At 38.2% G+C, this 22,520-nt stretch overlaps 1 protein-coding gene and 1 non-coding gene across 4 annotated transcripts in view; both read right to left on the bottom strand.

The window, feature by feature from the left end:
• The window catches only part of NAALAD2 (N-acetylated alpha-linked acidic dipeptidase 2), a 57,159-nt gene extending 53,874 nt beyond the window's left edge, over positions 1 to 3,285 (bottom strand). The window contains exons 1-2 of one of the 3 annotated variants that reach the window (XM_054438061.2): positions 3,012 to 3,285; positions 2,181 to 2,292 (exon numbers count right to left, since the gene is read on the bottom strand). In XM_054438061.2, the coding sequence (XP_054294036.1) occupies positions 2,181 to 2,292; positions 3,012 to 3,093 (194 nt within the window). In that variant the 5' untranslated portion in view covers positions 3,094 to 3,285. The remainder of the gene's footprint in view (positions 1 to 2,180; positions 2,293 to 3,011) is intronic. The other 2 variants (XM_054438060.2, XM_054438062.2) reach the window with 2 other exon arrangements.
• Positions 3,286 to 19,518: 16,233 nt separating this feature from the next.
• LOC129009137 (small nucleolar RNA SNORD56) lies at positions 19,519 to 19,589 on the bottom strand. The gene has a single exon (XR_008492674.1). It is a non-coding gene; the product is annotated as a small nucleolar RNA SNORD56 (small nucleolar RNA).
• Positions 19,590 to 22,520: the final 2,931 nt, after the last annotated feature.

The raw sequence follows: 22,520 nt of genomic DNA, 5'->3' as shown, positions 1-22,520 counted from the left end.
ACCCTCTAGCTACCAACAACAACAACAACAAAAATAAACAAATAAACAAAAATAAAAAAATTAGCTGGGTGTGCTGATGCATGTCTGCAGTCCCAGCTATTCAAAAGGCTGAGGTGGGAGAATCCCTTGAGCCTAGGACATGGAGGTTTCAGTGAGCTGAGATCGCACCACTGTACTCCAGCCTGGGGGATGGAGTGAGACTCTGTCTCAAAACAACAACAACAACAACAACAACAACAAACAAAAAACTCCACAGGGGGAAAACAACTTATATCTAAATACAAAATAAGCCAAAGCCGTGAATAGATTTATAAAATTATTTTTTTTATTTTTAAATTTTATGGCTACCTACTACTTGTACACATTTATAGGGTATATGTGATATCTTGATACAAGCATACAATAAGTAATGATCAAATCAGAGTAGTTAGGATAGCTATCACCTCAAACATTTATCATTTCTTTGAGTTTGGAACACTTCAAATCCACTCTAGTTATTTTGAAATATACAATAAATTATTGTTAACTATAGTTGCCCTATTGCGCTATGTAATACTAGATCTTATTCCTTCTATCTAACTGTATTTTTGTACCCACTGAACCAACCCCTCAGTATCGTCTACCCTCCTCACTACCCTTCCAGTTTCTGGTAACCATCATTCTATTCTCTATCTCCATGAGATCAATTTTTTTTTAGCTCCCACATATGAGTTACATCATGCAATATGTGTCTTTCTGTGCCTGGCTTATTTCACTTAATATAATGACATTTAGTTCCATTCATGTTGCTACAAATGATAGGATTTCTTTCTTTGTTAAGCTGAGTAATAATCCATCCTGTATATACACCATAATATTTGTCGATGGAAGTTGATCATCAGGTTGATTCCGTATCTTGGCTATTGTGAATACTGCTGTGGTAAACACTGGAGTGCACATATCTCTTTGGAATACTGATTTCCTTATTTTGAGGTAGACATGCAAAATGATGCAACCACTTTTCACTTATCTTAGGCATTTTCTTAAAAAGTTAAACTTAACGCTTATCATCAAACTCAACCATTTCAAGAGAAATAAACCACATATCCACAGAAAGACTTGTAAACATCTGTTCATAGCAGCTTTATTCACAATAGTCAAAAACTATAATCAACCCAAATTTCCATCAACTACACATTGCAGTATATCCATACAATGGAATTCTAGTCCGCAATAAAAATAATGAACTACTAATACATGCAACAATCTAGATGAATCTCAAAATCATTATTCTGAGTAAAAGAAGCTAGATACAAAAGAGCATATACTATATGATTCCATTTAAATAAGATTCTAGAAAATGCAAATGAATCTCCAGTGATATAAAATTGATTAGTGATTGCCTAGTGCCAGAGATGGAGGGGGATGGGGAATAAACTGCAAAGGGCATAATGGAATATTTTTGTAGCGTGATGGAGGAGGTGGTTTGTTCAGCATAGCATACGTCTGTCATAACTCTCAAATTGTAGGATTTATAGGGATGCAGTTTATTTTATGTAAATTATACTTCACTAAAGCTGATTTTAAAAAATAACACCCATTTGAAAGAGTCTGAATACAGAAATAAATACCATGGCCATTGTTCTTAAGGAGTTTATGATCACTCCCCCAGTTTCCACTGTTTTTCCTGGTTAGAAGCTGGAGGAATGGCAATGATTCTTTTTGGTTTCATTTTGTCTTATTTGTAAACAACAAATTTATACCTGCAAAATGGGATAAAGGTTTAACTTTTGGCAGACAGAATCAGACACTTTGATCACTTTTCCACTAAATCACTTAGTCAACCAGCTAAGGGAAAGTCAACTTTCCCTGACAGAATACGGTATCTAAAAAAATTGCTGATTAAAACCCAGGCACTGATGAACAAAGAATAACATTCAGTTAGATCCAAAGTTACATGAAGTTGAAACATCTCTCAATAGCCAACCAGATACTTTTTGTTAGATAAAGTTAGGGAAGAAAGACCTACTTTTTCACCCCAAGACTGGTATAAAGAGACATTAAAAAAAAAAAAAGTTGATGACTAATATGTAATTTCACACAGAGAAGACTGTCCTCATGCATACAACCAGGTATAATATGCTTCTCACTGTGATATTTTAAACATGATTTTTGAGATCAAATACGTAAAATAAACTTACCGAAGAAATGATCTGATGTTTTCAGCTTTCATTTCGGATACCAGTTCCCACCGTATACTTTGATGATAGCGCACAGAAGTGGTTGTTTCTTTGAGAGGCTTAATAAACCAGCCTGAGGAAAAAAAAAATACAAAAACATGCACACATATACACAAAATCACTTTGACTTTATTAAAACTGGAAGCCACCCCTCCGTCCTTCCCCCCAAAAAGCCTTTATCTGACAAAGAGATCATGGTGAGCTTTAAAAAATAATGTTCATATTAAATGCAGAAAACCTGTAAATTCTGATATGTAATATAATTTTTAGATGCTTGAAAGGAGTTTTATTTAAGAGAAGCTCTTTCATTTTCTCACGTTACGCATGAAGGCATGGCTTTTCTTGTTCTTCCCTGGATCTCTAGTCCCTGACACATAGGGAACATTCCACAAATGTTTATTTACATATAGAGCAGGGTTTTGTTTTGTTTTGTTTCGTTTTGCTTTGTTTTTAGTGCTGCCCGTATTAGTTGAAAGTTTTGACTCACTAACGTTGCTTGGAAAAAAACGATTTTTTTTCATCCCTGCAGATGGTGACAGCTGTAGGTTGTCTTTAGTGAACTCAGTGAACATTTAATAAATTTGAATTTCAAGCACACTTTGTCTATTAGGAAGCCCAAAATACATTCCATCTGGTTTCTAGTTTTGCTGAAATTTGCAGAGTTTATCATATCTAGCCCAGCCGGCCAGAGCTAGCGTACAGTCCAATCCCTTCCAGCTCCAGGATTTCTCCCTTTATTTCTGCAGGGAATCACGAGCCCCGGAGTCAGGGGAGAGTGTTTCTTTCACTTACCCACCATAAATCCCACCAGGAAAGATGCCAGCGCAGCAGCCAAGCACATCCAAAGGTACAGAGGGCCCCTGGACTTCGCCATGGCTTCTTGAGGACCGAGCTTGGGGCGCCTGCTACATTTGCGAGCTTCGGGACTGCAGAGAAACAGAGAGTGCGCTGGCAGAAGGCTGTGAGCGCTGGGTGGCCTCCGCTGACCTTCGCAAGGCCACGCCTCCGCCCTACCCGCTGGGGACCTGTGGTCCCCAGGGGCCCTCGATGGGGGAAAGGAAGCCCTGCAGAGGGAGGAGGCATTCTTCCTGTTGGCGGGCAACTTCCATTCTGTGGATCCCGCAGTAACCCGGACATAGTAGGTGACGGGAGCTGCTGAAAATATCCCTAATTATTTCCTAAAGAACTCGACTGCTGTTTGCCACGCCCATCCCCCAAAATGCCCAATTTCGGCTCAGAAGTGAATTTAAGTATTGCTTTTCCTGATCTATTGGTTATTCTTCTTCCAGAGTCTCTGCTATAATTTCCCACTCGTCAAACTCAGAAAGAATTTCTGGTCCTGGGTGCTCTGCTGTTAAAGCTGTTAACACCACTAATACCTCAATCACTGTCAGCATCAAAATTGATGAGATTGCGTTCTTTTGTTTCCCTTTACTTAAACAAAACTCCACATTTCTGCAATTCTGTTTCCACTCATTTAACAGAGGTTTTTACCTGCCTTACTGGAATGTTTTAGGTTCCCATTAGTAAAAGTAATCATTGAAAGGACCTTGCACTGCCAGTAGTTACTGAGAGTAGGTTCTTAATGCTGAAGCTCAGACACCAATTTCCCAAAATATGATGCTTTGACATGCTAAACTGAAGAAGCCAGAGGGTCTCTCTGACCATACCCGTCTGTTCCAGCTCCTCTCTCTCAATCCTTTGTCTCTCCCATAGCACAGAATAAAGCTGTTCTTTAAAGTTCCCTTATCTGCCTAAAGTCCAGAACTACTAAAGGCAAAAACAAACAAACAAACAAAAAAACAGTTTCTTTCCTGAGTTTTCATTAACCGAACTAATATCTCAGGAAGAAGGACTGCAGTCTGTCAACACAACTGGCAGACTTCTGTTACAACTGTTGTCTGCCCTGTAGGGCCAACAGACTTTGTCCCAGGCCATTGTATATTCTTCAAGCCCATTGAATTCCCCTAAAATTCATTTACTACCCTCCTAAAATTATAGACACATTCCCATCTTCCTTTCCTCTAAAAAGATAGGTATATTATCATCTCTACCTCATTGGTTATTGGGTAATCATTCTACTACGATTCCCTTATGCTATGTTGTTCAATAAATTTGTAAGCCTTTTGTTCCTAATAGTCTGCCTTTTGTGAGTTCATTTTCCAGTAAAACTTCAGAGGGTGAAGGGTAAGCTTTCCATTGACCCCTACATTAACAATGGCCCCTGTCATTCCCCTGTCCTCACCATACTACGTTCATGAAGCATTTCTCTTTAAAGATGGGTTTGCAAAATAGTGGCCATCGTAAATAGCCTGCATCCAACCATCTCATCTCAGAGAAAAATTTTAGGAATTTATGATTGGCTTCACGTATCTAACCAAAAGTAGTTTTCTCAGCCAAAGCAAAACTGCTATGTTGATTTCAAAGACAGTAGTATATCTAGGATAAACTTCACAGCATTGTCTGCAGCCCTGATAGCTTTAGGTAATGCACATTTGCTCCTAACAAGTGACTGGAAGAGTCAAATTTATTTTTCTGGGACATAATTTTTTTTGTCCTTGTGTTTCAATGGCTATGAATTGAACATAATTGTTGATAGGTATGCCTAATGACTTATTTCTTGAAACTTTTGTAGCATACCTGGTACTTAACTTTGAAGCAAACCTCCTTAATGAACTATTGATTTCTAAATGTTTGCATGCAATTTAAGTCCCAACTAACTTCAGCTTTTTCAGCTACTAGCCTGTTAGACATTCCTTGACTGACTCCTCCAGTGTTTTCTATTTTAGAGAGAAACATCTTTCAAAAAACATTTTCACAACAAAATAAGTTTTTTCTCCCTTATATGCATACACACAACACCATATATAGGGAATTAGAATAGAATTATTCAAAAGGTTCAATATCCAGTGAAGTAACTAAACCCCTCAAATATGGCTTAAGAAACATTTTCCAAGAGCACTCAGAATTATTTTTATGTGTGACATTATGAAATAATACTGGGATTTTAATAACTCTCCAGTGTTTAACAGGTGACACACAAAGGTCTCAAAAATATCAAACGTTATTTTTGTACATATAAACATTTTTGGGATTGATTGTGTAATTTGTCAATTTTTAGATGCTTGGCTTTTTCTATTTGCTACCCATTGGACCATTCACTGTTGACTACATAGCCCTCAAGAGGCAGATCAAAATTATCTCCAGGAAAAGAATTATTGAAGAAAGAGAAGGTAGAAACTAATGAATAAAGTTGCTAAGCCATTTATTAAATTTATTTTTTCTTGCTCATTTTGTGTTTTTTATTGCTAATTGAAGTTTGAGTAATGGAATAAATCAATGCATTATTTAACACAGTTTGCCAGTTTGAATAATCTTCCTAAATTAAAATTAGATTATTCATTCAACCAACATTTATTGAGAGGCTATAACATGCCACACATTATGCAAAATTCCAAGAATATGATCCTTGTTTTTATGAAGCCTATAATTCAATGAGAAGGCAAATATTGAATAAAAAAATTAAATGTAAAGAGTTCCAAGAATGAACAATGTTACCTCAAATATGACTGTCGTCTCTGTAGGCGGCATCTGCAAACTTGAAAAGCCATTGTAAAAAGCCCAGTTAGCTGGCTCAATAAGTCTTTGGCCTTTTGTCAATATAGACACTGCAAGCATTCAAAATTCTGTTAATTAAGTTTGCAACAGAAGGCTGCTATCAAAAAGTAATTCCTAATTATTACCATCTTGGCAGATACTTGTACTTTGCAAAGCACACTTAACAAAGCAACACTGTTGACATAGGGCAATCCTTTTCAATTTCTCCATCAAAGCTAATGGTATATAAAAACTTTGAGTATTGAAAACCAGTCTCTCAATGAAGCTATTTGACACATTTGACCTGCTCATGATTCAGTGAGCCTCTAACATAACAAAACTCACCACTTCCTCCATTTAAGTTAAATTGCTCTTATCTAAGCATTTTTTCCTCCTCTTCTCCATCATAGCAGAGGCAATTTGGTAACTCTGAAGCTCAAGTTCCTTTCAACAGGTTATGGCAATGTTTGAAAACAAAGTGTCATATATATGTACTAATAAAGCAGTATATATAAATTTCACTTGCAGAATTAAGCTTTAATTATTAAGCTTTAATAAAAAAGAATAATGTTTAACTTGATGATAGAGTGGCAAGATATTTGTCAAACCCACAGTCTCACCAGGTGCTGTGCCACAAAATTTCAGGTTTTGCTTGAAAATGTTGCCTTATTCTGCATATGAGAGGCTCACTGTATAGATACAGACATTATGCCATTAGTGATGTCACAAGGTGGCATTACTAGGGAAATGAATAGGCCCACATGATGTTGTGGTCATCCAGAAAGCAATGTTCACTTTGAAAAATGTGAATCGTTGATGTTATGATAGCTGTGATTCAGCACAAGAATTATATTCCAGTTGGGTATTTGTTTCTTTTCTCTTTTGTAGGACGGGGTCTCACTATGTTGCTTTGGCTGATCTCGAACTTCTGGGCTCAAGCAATTCTCCCAACTCGGCCTCTCAAAGTGCTGAGATTACAGACATGAACCACTGTGGTTAAGTATTTTTAAGATTCTTGGCTACAAAATTGTCAAAAATTAGTTTCAAACATAAAATAAGATGTTAGAAAATTAGTACATTAAACAATATACCGGAACCTATATAACAGAGGAGAGGTGAAACAAAAGAAGTCTAGATAGTGAGAAGAGGTGAAAGACTGATAAAAGTGAGAAGAAATATTAAAAGAACAGGAGAAACCATGATTGGATGATTTCCTTCTGATGTCATAATTACTCTACTCAACAATAAATGTAGAAATTAGGAAAGACCTACCAGGTTAATGTGTAAAATAGACCATCCATACCTTCTCATCAACGTAGGGTATGCCTCCTATCATGCTAACATTCTAGTTGGAACCTTGACACTGGTAAGTTGTATAACTTGGCCTTTAAACCAGATTTTCCGACTTAACATTGCTCATCCCTTATCATTAAAATGCACCTTCAAGCTATTTTCCATAATAGCTTTAACTAATAGTGCCATGATTAGGGTACCTCCAGTGCTATTCCTTCACAAACTCTCATCCTATAGCCTTATTTACAGCTGCGGTCCCTGTATCCCTTTAGTATCATTTTATTGTGCATAAATCCCTTTATATTTCGAATCCTCTCTCTAACATATCTTTTTCTACCCCCTCTTTTCTGACACCTATTTTCACTTGATACCACTTTTTTCTGAAAACCAGTTAAATGGACATTTCCTTTTCTTGCCTCCCCATTGACTCATGCGGTCAGAGAGGAAGGACAGATTTTTGCTTTGTCACCATTATTCCCTGTGCATTCTCTTCTGAAGTCACTTCCATCTGATTATCTGATTATGTAATTTGCTTCCTTTTTTCATCATTGTCTCCACCAAGATATTATCCTACTTTCTCCAGTGGTTTTAATGGCTACATTGTAGAATTTGAGTGTGCCCCGTTCTTTGGCACTTCACTCCTCATTTTCTTTCACACCTCACATAGAATTCTTTAGTATGTTCTATTGGCTCTGCAATCAAAACGTATCTTGAATCTAGCTGCTTACCGTCTTCACCAGCATTATTCTAATCTTAGCCACAATAATCTCTCATGTAAAGCATTTTTATTGGGTTCTCTTTCTCCACCTTTGCAGACCAACTTTGACTCAATAGAATGTCCTTCCTAAGGCGACAATCAGATCAAGTTATAGGTTAAAATTTTCCAAAGCCCTGTCTTTAAACTTAAAAACAAAATTTATTAGAACATGGATCTCTGAGAAAAAAGAAAAATATAAACTAAAAAAAACCCCAATTTCCCCCAAATTTAGACTCATTAGAGTGGCTACCAAAAACCCATACGATCTAGCTTTTGAATCTCACCTCCCTTCAAAGGAGAACTGCACTAAGGAAATACATGCAAGCCAAACACATGGAGACCAGGCAACCACAAAATCAACAAAGATCACAAGCGTCATAAAGAAACAGACAAACCCAAAGGAAGGGCTTGTGGCACTAAGCCCTCCTAGTGATAAATGTAATAAATTCATATGTCTATAGTTAAAGGAGGCTTTGTTATATAGCAAATGGCTAAGAAAGCCCCAGCCTTCTATAGTATTTTTCAAAGATCCCTAACAAAGTAAAATAGCAAGAAGGGGGTGTTTAACAATTTTACAATTGGAGGTAACTATTGGAGAAACTAAAATTATTTGATATTTTTATTGTGGTGAGTTGAAATTCATTTGTTATTTTAAAAGAGAATTATTTTTATTAACTGGTTACTTTTCTTGACCAGCTAACCTGACCGAGGACAGTCTAATTCATAACAAGAGGAATATAATCCCTATTCTACAAGCCGCATCCATAACCTCATAGTTCCCTAAACTATATTGCCAGTATTTGAGACTGAGCATTCATTTCCTGCTAAGTCTCAGATCACTCTGAGAAAGGCTGCCAAACATTTGCCAGCCCTGCTCACTACTAACCCACCTTCCATGCAAAATTCTTTTTCTTAGGCTCAGACAAGCAAGGCTATTAATGAATGAGTGAAGGGAGTTTTTCAGATCATCTAGTGATGAAGTTATGGCACACTCTGGTTTGTACAGGTTGATATGGTTTGGCCATGTCTCCACCCAAATCTCAACTTGAATTGTATCTCCCAGAATTCCCACGTGTTGTGGGAGGGACCTAGGGGGAGGTAGTTGAATCCTGGGGTCCAGTCTTTCCTGTGCTATTCTGATGATAGTAAGTCTCATGAGACCTGATGGGTTTATCAGGGGTTTCCGCTTTTGCTTCCTCCTCATTTTCTCTTGCTGCTGCCATGTAAGAAGTGCTTTCCACCTCCTGCCGTGATTCTGAGACCTCCACAGTCACATGGAACTGTAAGTCCAATTAAACCTCTTTTTCTTTCCAGTCTCAGGTATGTCTTTATCAGCAGCATGAAAATGGACTAATACAGTAAATTGGTACCAGTAGAGTGGGGCACTGCAGAAAAGATACCCAAAAACGTGGAATTAACTTTGGAACTGGGTAACAGGAAGAGACTGGAACAGTTTGGAGGGCTCAGAAGAAGACAGGAAGATGTGGGAAAGTTTAGAACTTCCTAGACACTTGTTGAATGGCTTTGTCCAAAATGCTGATAGCAATATGGACAATAAAATCCAGGCTGAGTTGGTCTCAGATGGAGATGAGGAACTGGTTGGGAACTGGAGCAAAGGAGACTCTTGTCATGTTTTATTAAAGAGACTGATGGCATTTTGCCCCTACCCTAGAGATTTGTGAAACTTTAAACTTGAGAGACATGATTTAAGGTATTTGGTGGAAGAAATTTCTAAGCAGCAAAGCATTCAAGAGGTGACTTAGGTGTTGTTAAAAGGCATTCAGTTTTATAAGGCAAGCAGAGCATAAAAGTTTGGAAAATTTGCAGCCTGACAATGCGATAGAAAAGAAAAACCCATTTTCAAGGGACAAATTCAAGTCACCTGCAGAAATTTGCATAAGTAGCAAGGAGCCTAATGTTAATTCCCAAGACCATGGGGAAAATGTCTCCAGGCCATGTCAGAGAACTTCCCAGCAGCCTCTCCCATCACAGGCCCAGAGGCTCAGGAGGAAAACGTGATTTTTGTGGGCTGGGCCCAGGGTCCCCGTGCTGTGTGCAGCCTAGGGACTTGGTGCCCTGTGTCCCAGCCACTGCAGCTGTGGCTGAAAGAGGACAACATAGAGCTCAGGCTGTGGCTACAGAGGGTGGAAGTCTCAAGCCTTGACAGCTTCCACGTGGTGTTGAGCCTGCAGTTGCACAGAAGTCAAGAATTGAGTTTTGGAGAGGCCGGGGATGGAATGATGTGATTTGGCTGTGTCCCCCACCCATCCACATCTCAACTTGAATTCTATCTCCTAGAATTCCCGCTGTTGCGGAAGGGACCCAGGAGGAGGTAATTGAATCATGGGGGCTGGTCTTTCTTGTGCTATTCTTGTGATAGTGAATAAGTCTCATGAGATCTGATGGGTTTATCACAGCTTTCTGCTTTTGCTTCTTCCTCATTTTCTCTTGCTGCCACCATGTAAGAAGTGCCTTCTGCCTCCCTCCATGATTCTGAGGCCTCCCCAGCCATGTGGAAGTGTAAGTCCAATTAAACCTCTTTTTCTTCCCAGTATTGGGTATGTCTTTATTGGCAGCATGAAAATGGACTAATACAAAGGTAAAAAAGATTAAAGAAGATGCAGAGAGTAAGAGAATCATGGTGGGGCCCAAGAAGATATAAAATAGCTGGTTCAGTGAATGGTCTCTGGCCTTCACAAAGACCAAAACTGTACCTGGCTACCTATTCTAAGTCCCAAAACACACACAAGTCATCTGTCTGCAACAAAACTAAGTCTCTAACCAACACAAACTTTTGTTTTACTTCTCCTTAAAATCTCTTTTCATAAAAAAGACCCGGAATCCGGAAAACATTACACTAGGTGAAATAAGCCAGACATAGAAAGGAAAATACTGCATGAGCTTACTTTTATGTGGAATCTAAAACAAGTCAATCACATAGAAACGGAGAGAAGAATGGTGGTTTTCAGGAGCAGGAAGGAGGAGAAAATGAAAAGTAGTAGGTCAAGGGGTAGAAAACTGCACTTTTATAGGATAAATTAATCTAGAGATCTAATGTACAGCCTGAGGACTGTAGTTGATAACATTGTATTGCATACAAAAATTTGTTGAGGGTAGATTTTAGGTGCTCTCACCACACACACACACACACACACACACACACACGCACGTGCACACGTGCACTCACACCAGTAATCATGGTAGGTCATAGATAGTTTAATTTGCTGGACTGTTGTGGCCATTTCATTATGTATACATACATCAAAACACCATGTTGAACACCTTAAATATATACGATACACATTTTATTGGACTATTTCATAGAATTCTTTTTTACTGCCATATTGAGAAATGGGATAAAATCCCCTCAAGCTAAATATATAAAGCTGAGTATTAAATGTGCAATAATCAGAGGATAATTATAGTCAAATGAAAACACTGTTAAAAATTTTTCTTCAAAAAGATTTAAAAAGCATTTAACTTTATTCAACAGTGAAGGATACAGAGACCCTAGGACTATTATTTTTGTCCCACCTGTTGTCATCTTTGACGTGGTGAGCAGGTATACTACAAAAGTGGTGTTGCAACATCAAAACATTGCATTTTATATATTTCTTAGAGAAGAGTCTGTCTTTACAATTTATTGGCCTGACGAGACCCCACCTCCCACTCAGCAAAATACAGTGAAAGAGAGACTCTACCCTACTAGACAATCAGCTTTCCTGCATCTTATACTTTTATCCCATTTGATCAGTTTTGGTGAAACCAAATTTAAGACTCATCTTTGAGTACAGAATTTCAGAATTTAGAGGAAGGTGATTCTTGTTTACCTTCCACTTTAAAAAATGCTTTCGATACTTGATCTGTAAGCATTGGGAAGTGACATTTCACCTAAGTGAAAGGGTGTTTTGCCTATCATTAAAATGACTCCATTGTAAACTGTATTGCGTGTAATCTGTATCATTTTTGGCCTATGCTGTTAGCTTCTATTTTGCAAGCAATATACATTACTCTAACTTGAACAGAAAAGAAATAGTAGCTCATAGAATCTCTGGCAAGATTAGAGAATCTTTTTTTTTTTTTGAAGTGGGCAGTGATTAAAGTGGCCAGTCAATTATAACTATGGCAAAAATGATGACAGAGGAACAATCTGGTGAGGCTGGTGTGGCTGCGGCAGCAGGACACTGGATGGCACCCCTTGTTTTAGAGACGATCCCCGTGATCACCACCACCATAGAACAGTGAGATCACGTGCCTGTGCTCTACCAGGGGCAGGGAAGACAGATAACTAGACTTTATAGATTCTGAGACCATGAAGAATCACACAGCAGAACATTCCACAAACAGAAAGGGTGTTCAAATGCTGTACAGACAAAAATACACCAGCAAACAATTATATAGTCTCTTTTTTCTGCCTGCCCAATAGCTGTACATGTTAATCTTCCAATAAACTTCCAAAAAACACATCCCCAGTGGTAGTTTTGTAATTTTCACTTTTAGCAAACAGGGCTACACTAATCATTTCTCTAAACAGACAGGAAAAAAAAAATGCATTAGAATATCATTTAGAGAAGTGGTTCGCAAAGTGAGATCCCCAGACAGCAGCGTCAATGTTACCTGGCAACTTGTTAGATGTGCAGTCTCAGGACAATTCTAGAGCTATTGAATCAGAAACTTTTCTTCAGAAATGAAGATAACTATTACTTTTAGAGTTGCTTTTATACGATGGGAAAAAATCGACCCAAAGTCTTGTGGTTATTGCATCCAGCTGCAAATCTAGCTTTCTAGTTGATGCTCATTCTTCTTGTAGTTCTGTCATGATTCCATCTCAGTTGTCTCATCCTGTGAACAAAACTGAAAAGCTAACTACTGCTTTCACATCCTGTTTACCTCTATGTGCAATAGGAGGCTGGGTTCAGTGACTCGTGCCTATAATTCCAGCTATTTGAGAGGCTGAGGCAGGAGGACTGCTTGAGCCCAGGAGTTGGAGACTGCAGTGAGTCATGATCATGTGACTGCACTCCGGCCTGGGCAACAAATGAGACCCTGTCTCTTAAAACTAAAAATTTAGCCAAGATGGTGGCTCACACCTGTAGTCCCAGCTACTCTGGAGGCTGAGGCTTGAGCCAAGGAGTTTGAGTCCAGCCTAGGCAACAGAGTGAGATGCCATCTCCATTTAAAAAAAAAAATGAAAAAAAATATGTAATAGGGAGAGAGAAAAGAAATTTAAGATAAACTATAAGAATATATACATGTTACAGTAAGAAATGAGACACATGAGATTAAAATTTTTGTTTCAGCATTTCATTATAAAGTCACTTATAACTTCCTTCCACCACTTTTCTCCCATATCCCCTTTGCTTTCAGCAAGTATCTCAGCTATTCAGAATTATTTACGTTCATTTCTAAGGGACCTGAACCCTTGCTGTACCCTCTAGTTTAGTAATCTCAGTGAACCTTTTGCACTGAATGTAGGTTTGAGGAGGCGATTTAGATTATTATCTCAGTTTAATAGTAACTCTTATCTTCTTATGACAAGAATCTCAATTCTCTCTTACCACGAGAATTTTCCACCCCAGCCAACAGTAAACTCATCTTCTGCCTACAGTGTTGTGTTCTGTTCAGTGGCACGAGAGTCTTAAGATAGCCAGGTTGGAGCTTTAAATGCCATATCTATGTAACTATTATTTCCCCTGATAGAAACATTTGCTCTGTAGGGACTGGAACCTCTAAATCATCAGAGTCCGGAATTGTGGGGACTACAAGTGGATCTTCAAATGTAATCATGAGAAGTACTACCTTTTCTCTATGCTTGGTTTCCTGAGATATATATTCTGGTTGTGGGAGAAATGGCACTACATGTGTATTAGTTGCAGCTCAGCTCATAAGGTGTCCTTCAGGACAGCACTTCAAACTCACAAAATGTTGTCTAGAAAATGCTACTGTAGGCTGAACGCAGTGGCTTATGCCTATAATCCCAGCACTTTGGGAGGCAGGGGCAGGTGGATCACGAGGTCAGGGGTTAAAGACCAGCCTTGCCAAGATGGTGAAACCCCATCTCTGTTAAAAATACAAAAATTAGCTGGGTGTGCTGGCGGGCACCTGTAATTCCAGCTACATGGGAGGCTGAGGCAGGAGAATCGCTTGAACTCAGGAGGCGGAGGTTGCAGAGAGCCGAGATTGCGCCATTGCACTCCAGCCCGGGCGACAGAGCGAGACTCTGTATTTGTTTTTTTTTTTTTTAATTAGAAAATGCTACTGTGTCTGAATCATCAAAAAGCATTCCACTGTTCTATAAGGTTAGATTTTTGTGAATCAAGAAGTACATAAAAAGACCAATGATGATCAATTAACTAAGACTACTTCCAGGTACCTGAGCTAGCACCTCGAACATACAATGTCTGGTAAACACATTACATGGGTAAATTCACCCTAATCTAAAATTTTCATTTTTGTCATTTATCACCAGAATCTATAATCCATGCACTTGCAAGATAGTGGCCAATATAAATTGCTAAAATCTGTAATTCTTGCAATGTGAAAGCATTGTTTATAAGGATATGCTATGGAAAAAGCCTTTTTGGATTTGATTCCATTTTAACCTGGTTACTATTTGGGAGACAATGAGTTATGAAGACTATGGATATTTTCTTTAAAAGTAGGAAAATTCCTTTGAGTGAGAGTCTAGGAGGCTCATTTTCCTCAGGGAAAGGAGGGGCCACACAGGCTGGAAAGCTGGACTCTAAATCCTCTAAGTACCTCTGTATATTCACATTCCAGTGTTTGGTATCTCACTCTTTTAAAATCAATGCTCAGACTTTCAGTTAAGAGATTCCAGGCTGGGCGCCGTGGCTCACGCCTGTAATCCCAGCACTTTAGGAGGCCGAGGTGGGCAGATCACAAGGTCAGGAGTTTGAGACCATCCTGGCTAACACAGTGAAATCCCGCTTCTTCTAAAAATACAAAAAAAAAAAAAAAAAAATAGCCGGGAGTGGTGGTGGGCGCCTGTAGTCCCAGCTACTTGGGAGGCTGAGGCAGGAGAAAGGCGTGAACCTGGGAGGCAGAGCTTGCAGTGAGCCGAGATGGCGCCACTGCACTCCAGCCTGGGAGACAGAGCAAGACACCGTCTCAAAAATAAAAAAAAAAAAAAAGAAAAAAGAGATTCCAAAACCCGGATTCAACCGACCTTGCAGTTTGTCAAGTGACAGAAACAAACTCGGCATTTGTTTATAACAACCTCAGCCTTTCACTTGCAAGTAATAAGAATTTGTGTGAGGGAAAAGGAGGAAATCAGTCTCAAAGTTTTAGAATGTTACTGAATGATAATTAAGAAACTTGAGTCTATTTATATCCTTCTTTGAGATACTTTGCTGTTAGAGGCAGCTACCCTCAATTATCATTCTTTGAATTTCTCTAGTCTTTCGTGCTGTCTGTCCTAAGTCAACAAATATGTTACCCATATGATTTAAGAAATGAACGTATATTATTGTACTGAATGTAGACAAGAAATAGACGTATATTATTGCAATATACATGTAGACGAGAAATGGATGTGTATTATTGTAAAGTGCTTATACTACACATGAAGTGGTATAATATCATTCATAGGTAAACTGATAATTCAAAGATACATACCCTAAAGCAGTCACTAAAATAACAAAGCATACAGCTAACAAGCAAAAAAGTAGATAAAATTTAATCATAAAATACTGAATCCAAAAGAAGAAAAAGAGGAAAAGAATACTTGTAACAAATAGAAAACAAATAGCTGTCCTTTCCATGGTCAGGACAAAAAAACAAAACAAACAAAGAAACAAAAAACACATTAAAAAAACAAAAAGAAAAAAGAAAACAAATACTAAGATGATAAAATTAAACTTTACCGTACCAATAATCACATTAAATGTATATGACGTAAACATTCCAATAAAAAGCCAGGTTAAGAAGAACAAGATACAAAAGACACAGTTATACATGCCATATAAGAAATGAACTTTAACTATAAAAACAAATTGGTTAAAAGATGTAACTTGATAACACTAGTGAAAAAAGCAAGAGTAGTTATTAATACATTAGAGGAAGTATATTTAAGAGCAAAGAATATTAGCAGTGATAAAATTAGGTCATTTTAGAATCATAAAGTGATCAACTCATTGCGAGGACATAATGATCCTAAACATTTATGCACCTACGAACAAGCTTTCAATATACATAAAGCAGACACTGATACAACTGCAAGAAGAATCGAACACGTTCTTAATTATAATGGATTTTTAAACTTCTCTGTCAACAGTTGATAGAAAAAGTAGACATAAAATCAATAGAAACATATAAGATGGTGCAACACTGTCAACCAACAACAGTAGATCGTGCATTTTTTTTCGACATTAGAGAAAACATTTAACAGGATAGTTCATATTCTGGGGCATAAAACTAACCAAGTTTGAAATGGTACAAATTACACAAAATACATTTTCTGAGCACAATGGAATTAAATTAGAAATCAGTAACAGAAAGATGTCTGAAAAATTCCCAATTATTTGGAAACCAAATAACGTATTTTAAATAACCTATGACTCAGAGAGGATATCTAAAGAGAAATCAGGAAGTGTTTTAAAGTGAAAACACAACATACAAAAATGTATGGAATGCAAGTAAAGCAGTACTTGAGATGGAAATTTTTAGCACTAAAAGCCTACATATTAGAAAAGAAAAAAAAAGATCTCAAATCAATAACTTCATATTTTATCATAAGAACTAGAAAAAGAATAGAAATTCAACCTAAAGTATGCAGAATCACAGAAGTAATAATCTTAGCAAAATTCAGTGATACAGAAAACAAAAACAATTGAGATCAATAAACCCAAAACCTATTGGTCTTTGAGAAGATCAATAAACTCGATAAACCATTAGTAAAACTGATAAGGAAATGAAGAGAAGACACAACTTACCAATATCAGGAATGAAAAAGGTGATATGGCTGTAGATTTTATAGATATTAAAAGAATAGTAAGAAAATACTTTGAAGAACTTTATGCCAATATACCAGATGATTTAAGTAAAATAGAAAAAAATTCTAGACAATAATTACAGGCAAAGACCTCTAGAAATACACTCGTAATTAATTGGATTTGCTACAACTTTCTTTTTTCCTTTTTTTTTTTGAGACGGAGTCTTGTCCTGTCACCCAGGCTGGAGTGCAATGGCACGATCTCGGCTCTCTGTAACCTCCTCCTCCTAGGTTCAAGCAATTCTCTTGCCTCAGCCTTCCTAGTAGCTGGGATTACAGGTGCCCACCACCATGCTGGGCTAATTTTTGTATTTTTAGCAGAGACGGAGTTTCATCATGTTGGCCAGGCTGGTCTCGAACTCCTGACCTTAAGTGGTCCTCCCACCTCGGCCTCCTAAAGTGCTGGAATTACTGGTATGAGCCACCATGCCTGGCCTGCTACAAGGAGAACACATACCAAGAGAAACGGATGGATGTCTCAGTAATAGGATGTTAAAAGGAACCTATTATAGGACTTACCCTTTGGTTGGGAGATGAGTGAATGTCTAAGAAAGAAGGGGTTTGCTCTAATTGGATGCTGTCAGAAAACAGGCAGATGGTCCAGCCATTTCATTCCTAGGTATTACTCAAGAGAAACAAAAGCATATGTCCATATAAAGACTTGTATATGAGTGTTCACAGAAGATTTTTAAAAATTATACCCTCAGGCCGGGCTTGGTGGCTCATGCCACCTAACACTTTGAGAGGCTGAGGAGGGTGGATCACCTGAGGCCGGGAGTTTGAGACCAGCCTGGCCAACATGATGAAACCCTGTCTCCATTAAAAATACAAAAATTAGCCGGGCAGGATGGTGCATACCTGTAATCTCAGCTACTTGGGAGCCTGAGGCAGGAGAATTGCTTGAACCTAGGAGGCAGAGGTTGCAGTGAGCCGAGATCATGCCATTGCACTCCAGCCTGATCGACAGAGTGAGATTTCATCTCAAAACAAACAAACAAACAAACAAACAATTATACCCTCAAACTGGAAACAACAAAGATTTCCATTAACAAGTACTATAAAAGGTTAAACAAACTGATATAGTCACGCAATCAAACACTATTTTGCAATCAAAATGTATGCACTTAACAAGGACAAATCTCATAACAAATATTGAGTGAAAGAGGCCAGGCAAAAACAAGTGTATACTCTATGACCCATTTATATAACATTCTAGACAATGCAAACTTATCTATAGTGACAGAAAGCAGATCAGTGGTTGCTTGGAGAGGAGCAGCAGGGAAGGTCAGGAGGGTGGGATTACAAAGTGGCAAAAGGAGGCTGAGCGCAGTAGCTCAGGCCTGTAATCCCAGCATTGTGGAAGGCTGAGGCAGGAGGATTACTTGCACCCAGGAGTTTGAGAACAGCCTGGGCAACATGGCAAGATCCCATCTTACACAAAACAAAAAGTGGCACAAGGAAATTTTTAGGTGATTGATGTTTATTATCTTGATTACGGTGGTGGTCTTACACACGTATATTTATATATGTCAAAACTTCTCAAATTGTGCAGTTTTAAATATGTGGAGTTTATTGCAGGTTGCCTATAACTCAACAAAGCTACTTAGAAAAAAGGAATGGAGGTAATTGACTTTTTTAAGCTTCATGCAGAGTCACTTGGATCAGAAGAAAATAGACTCATCCAACATCCTCCTTCTTCCTCTATGGGCACTGATTGTAATATCTCTATTAGCATACAGATATTTAAAAAATTTATAGAAATATTTTTGTTTGACAAGCCATAATTATATACATTTATAGGGTACAATGTGAGATACACACCCACATATATATATATAAGGTGGCATGATTAAATCAAGCTAATGAACATATCCATCACCTCACTTACCCATCATTTTTTATGGTGAGACGTGAAATTTACGTGAATTTTGAAGTATGTAGTACATTATTATTGACTACAGTCACTCTGCTGTGCAATAGATCTCAAAACCTGTTCCTCCCATATCTGAAACTTTGTACCCTTTGATCAACAGGCTCCCACTCCCTTCCTCCCCTTCTCCCACCCCTGCCTCTGGTAACCATCCTTCTACTTTCTACTTAGAGCACACACCTGTATTTTAGTGGAATAGATTTGAGGCTAAGTAACCTGAAAGGTTAGTTGGAAGTCAAGGCTTCTATATGAGCCACTTTTTCCCCATTGGTAAGATAGGTAAAACGACATTTTCCTCCTCGTATACGTAGGCAATATTATGACCCACTATTATGTTTAAAGACTAAATTACAAATTTGAGTTCATGGAATTCAAGCAGAAAAATTCGGAGAACTTTTCTTTTTTTTTTTTTTTTCCTGGACCAGATGCTGATTTTCTTCCAGCATCTCTACCCAGAAATCTTGATTCCTACTCAGTACAAATATCCAGAAACTTCTTACCTTCCTACACACTATAGCCACTTCTTTAATCATATTTTCTCTAGATAATGGTATTTACAGGCGCCACTTGGATTGGCTGAGAACACTTTGCTTTGCTTTACTCAGAAGGTGGACTTTATTCTCCCCCCGCCGCCTTTTGTGTTATTTCCTGTCAGTCCTTGAAGGGGCAAACTATCCCTCTCCCTTGTCCTGTGTTTCCTCCACCCTTAGCTTCACTCAGACCCACGGTATCAACACTCAATGGGTGAACTGCTGTCGATGAAAAACATTGCCATCATTGTAGTAGACTTTATTCTTAATAATAATCGGAGCAAACTGACCTTAAATGTCACGTAGGTCAAGTTGTACACAAATGCCTATCAGGGATCTGTAGATGGGTATTGTCAAGTTCATTTTTGTATGCTTTCTACTTCTGTTCCAACTTTGACATTCATTTGTGGTTTCCAAAAGGGAGGCAAAGACAATTTTACACTTTATAGTTTTTAACTTACAAGATGTCTGTAAAGACCTCACATTAGAATCACCTGGGACCTTTAAAAACGCCAATGATTGGCCGGGCGCGATGGCTCACGCCTGTAATCCCAGCCCTTTGGGAGGCCCAGGCGGGCGGATCACGAGGTCAGGAGATCGAGACCATCCTGGCTAACACGGTGAAACCCCGTCTCTACTAAAAATACAAAAAAATTAGTTGGGCGTGGTGGCAGGCACCTGTAGTCCCAGCTACTTGGGAAACTGAGGCAGGAGAATGGCGTGAACCCAGGAGGCGGAGCTTGCAGCGAGCCAAGATCGTGCCAGTGCGCTTCAGCCTGGGTGGCAGTGGGAGACTCCATCTCAAAAATAAAAAAAAATTGCCAATGACTGAAGCCTAATACTGAAGATTCTGATGTATTAATAATTAGTCTGTTGCTGGGTGTTAATTGAGCTCCCCATGTGATTACACGTGTAGGACTTCAAACCACTACTTTAGAACCTTGTGACTCAAAATTTGGGTAAAAATGAGCAGCATCAGTATTACCTGGGAGCAGCTTCAGGCCTCACTTTAGATTTACTCTAAATCTAAATATTTTATTTTTATTTAAAAAAATTAAGAACAGATTACAAGCTTCAACTACATCTAAATTCTCTGGATTTACTTTAAAAGAATCTACATTTTGACACAATACCAAAGTGAACTAAATTCGCTTTTTTTTTTTTTTTTTTTTGAGACAGAGTCTTGCTCTGTTGCCCAGGCTGGAGTGTAGCGGTGCAATCTTGGCTCACTGCAACTTCCACCTCTCCAGTTTAAGCGATTATCCTGCCTCGGCCTACAAAGTAGCTGGGATTACAGACGCATGCCATCATGCCCGGCTAATTTTTGTATTTTTAGTAGAGACAGGGTTTCACAATGGTGGGTCAGCTGGTCTCGAACTCCTGACCTCAAGTGATCTGCCGGCCTCGGACTTCCAAAGTGCAGAGATTATAGGCATGAGCCACCATGCCCAGCCTAAATTTGCTTTAATTTGGAGAACTACTGGTCTAGAAAACACAAACTCGAAGGAGACTCAAGTTCTTAAAATAAGTTGATTTCTTGAGTACAAGTTCTTCAAATGCATTCTTCAAGATTAATTTTTTTTTACTTTTTAAACTGACAAAGATTATACATATTCATGGCTATATGGGGATGTTTCAATACATGTAGATGGTGATCAGATCAGGGTAATTAGCATATCTATCATCTCAAACATTTATTATTTCTTTGTGTTGGGAACATTCAAACTACTCCTTGGTATTTTAAACTACATAATATAGTATTGTTAACTATAGTCATTTACAGTACTATAGAACACTAGAACTTATTACTCCTACCTAACTGTAATTTTGTATCCATTAACGAATCTCTTACTATCCCTCCTTTCTCCCTACACTTTTCAGCCTGCAGTATTCTCTCTTCTACGTTTTACTTCTATGAGATCAACTCTTTTTTAGCTTCTGCATGAGTGAGAACATGTGGTGTTGAAATTTCTATTTCTGGCTTATTTTGCTTAACATAATATCCTCCAGTTCCATCCATGTTGCTGAGAATGACAGGATTTTATTTATTCTTTTTTATGGCTAAATAGCCTTCCTTGGTATATATATATACCACATTTTTAAAATCCATTCATCTGTTGTTGGAAACCTAGGTTGATTCCATATCTTGGCTATTGCGAACACTGTTGCAATAAACATGGGGATGCCGATGTCTCTCCAATGTAATGCTTTTCTTTCCTTTGGATAAATTCCCAGTAGTGGGATTGCTTGAGGGGTTTCAATACTGTTCTCCATACTGGCTGCACTAATTTACATTCCTACCAACAGTGTATAAGAGTTCCTTTTCCCCCAGCTACTCAGGAGGCTGAGGCAGGAGAACTATTTGAACCCTAGAAGCAGAGGGAGCCAGATTACACCACCACTGCACTCCAGCCTGGACGGAGAATGAGACTGTCAAAAAAAAAAAGTCCCTTTTCTTCACATCTTTGCCAGCATTTATTTTTGTCTCTTCTATAATAGCCATCCTAACTGGGGTGAGATGTTGCCTCATTGTGGCTTTGATTAGCATTTCCCTGCTGATTAGTGGTGCTGAACATTTTTTCATATATTTGTTGGTCATTTGTATGTCTTCTTTTGAGAATGTCTGTTCAGAGCATTTGCTTATATTTAATTAGATTGTTGGGTTTCTTTGCTGTTGATATGTTTGAATTCCTTGTATATTCTTGATATTAATTTCCTGCCAGATGAGTAGTTTATATTGTCTCCCATTCTGTAGGTTGTCTTTTCACTCACCTCATTATTTCCTTTGCTGTGCAGAAGCTTTTTAGCTTGATGTGATCCCATTTGTTTATTTTTTCTTTTGTTGCCTATGCTTTTGATGCCTTATTCATAAAATCTTTTCCCAGAGCAATGTCCTGAAGGATCTCCCCTATGTTTTCTTCTAGTAGCTTTACCATTTTGGGTCTTATATTTGGGTATTTGAGATACTTTGAGTTAATTTTTGTATAGGGTAAGAGGCAGGGGTCTAGTTTCATTCTTCTGCATTTGGATATCCAGTTTTCCAAGCACCATTTATTGAAGAGACTATCCTTTCCCCAATGAGTGTTCTTGGCATCTTTGTAAAAAATCAATTGGCTGAGATATGCGGATTTTCTGGGTTCTGTATTCTATTCCATAGGTCTATGTGTCTGTTTTTATGCCAATA

The sequence above is a fragment of the Pongo pygmaeus genome, chromosome 9 (genome assembly GCF_028885625.2).
Source record: "Pongo pygmaeus isolate AG05252 chromosome 9, NHGRI_mPonPyg2-v2.0_pri, whole genome shotgun sequence".
Lineage (NCBI taxonomy): Eukaryota > Metazoa > Chordata > Mammalia > Primates > Hominidae > Pongo > Pongo pygmaeus.
Note: the sequence above shows the minus strand (reverse complement) of the source record. Positions and strands in the feature narration are given on the sequence as shown.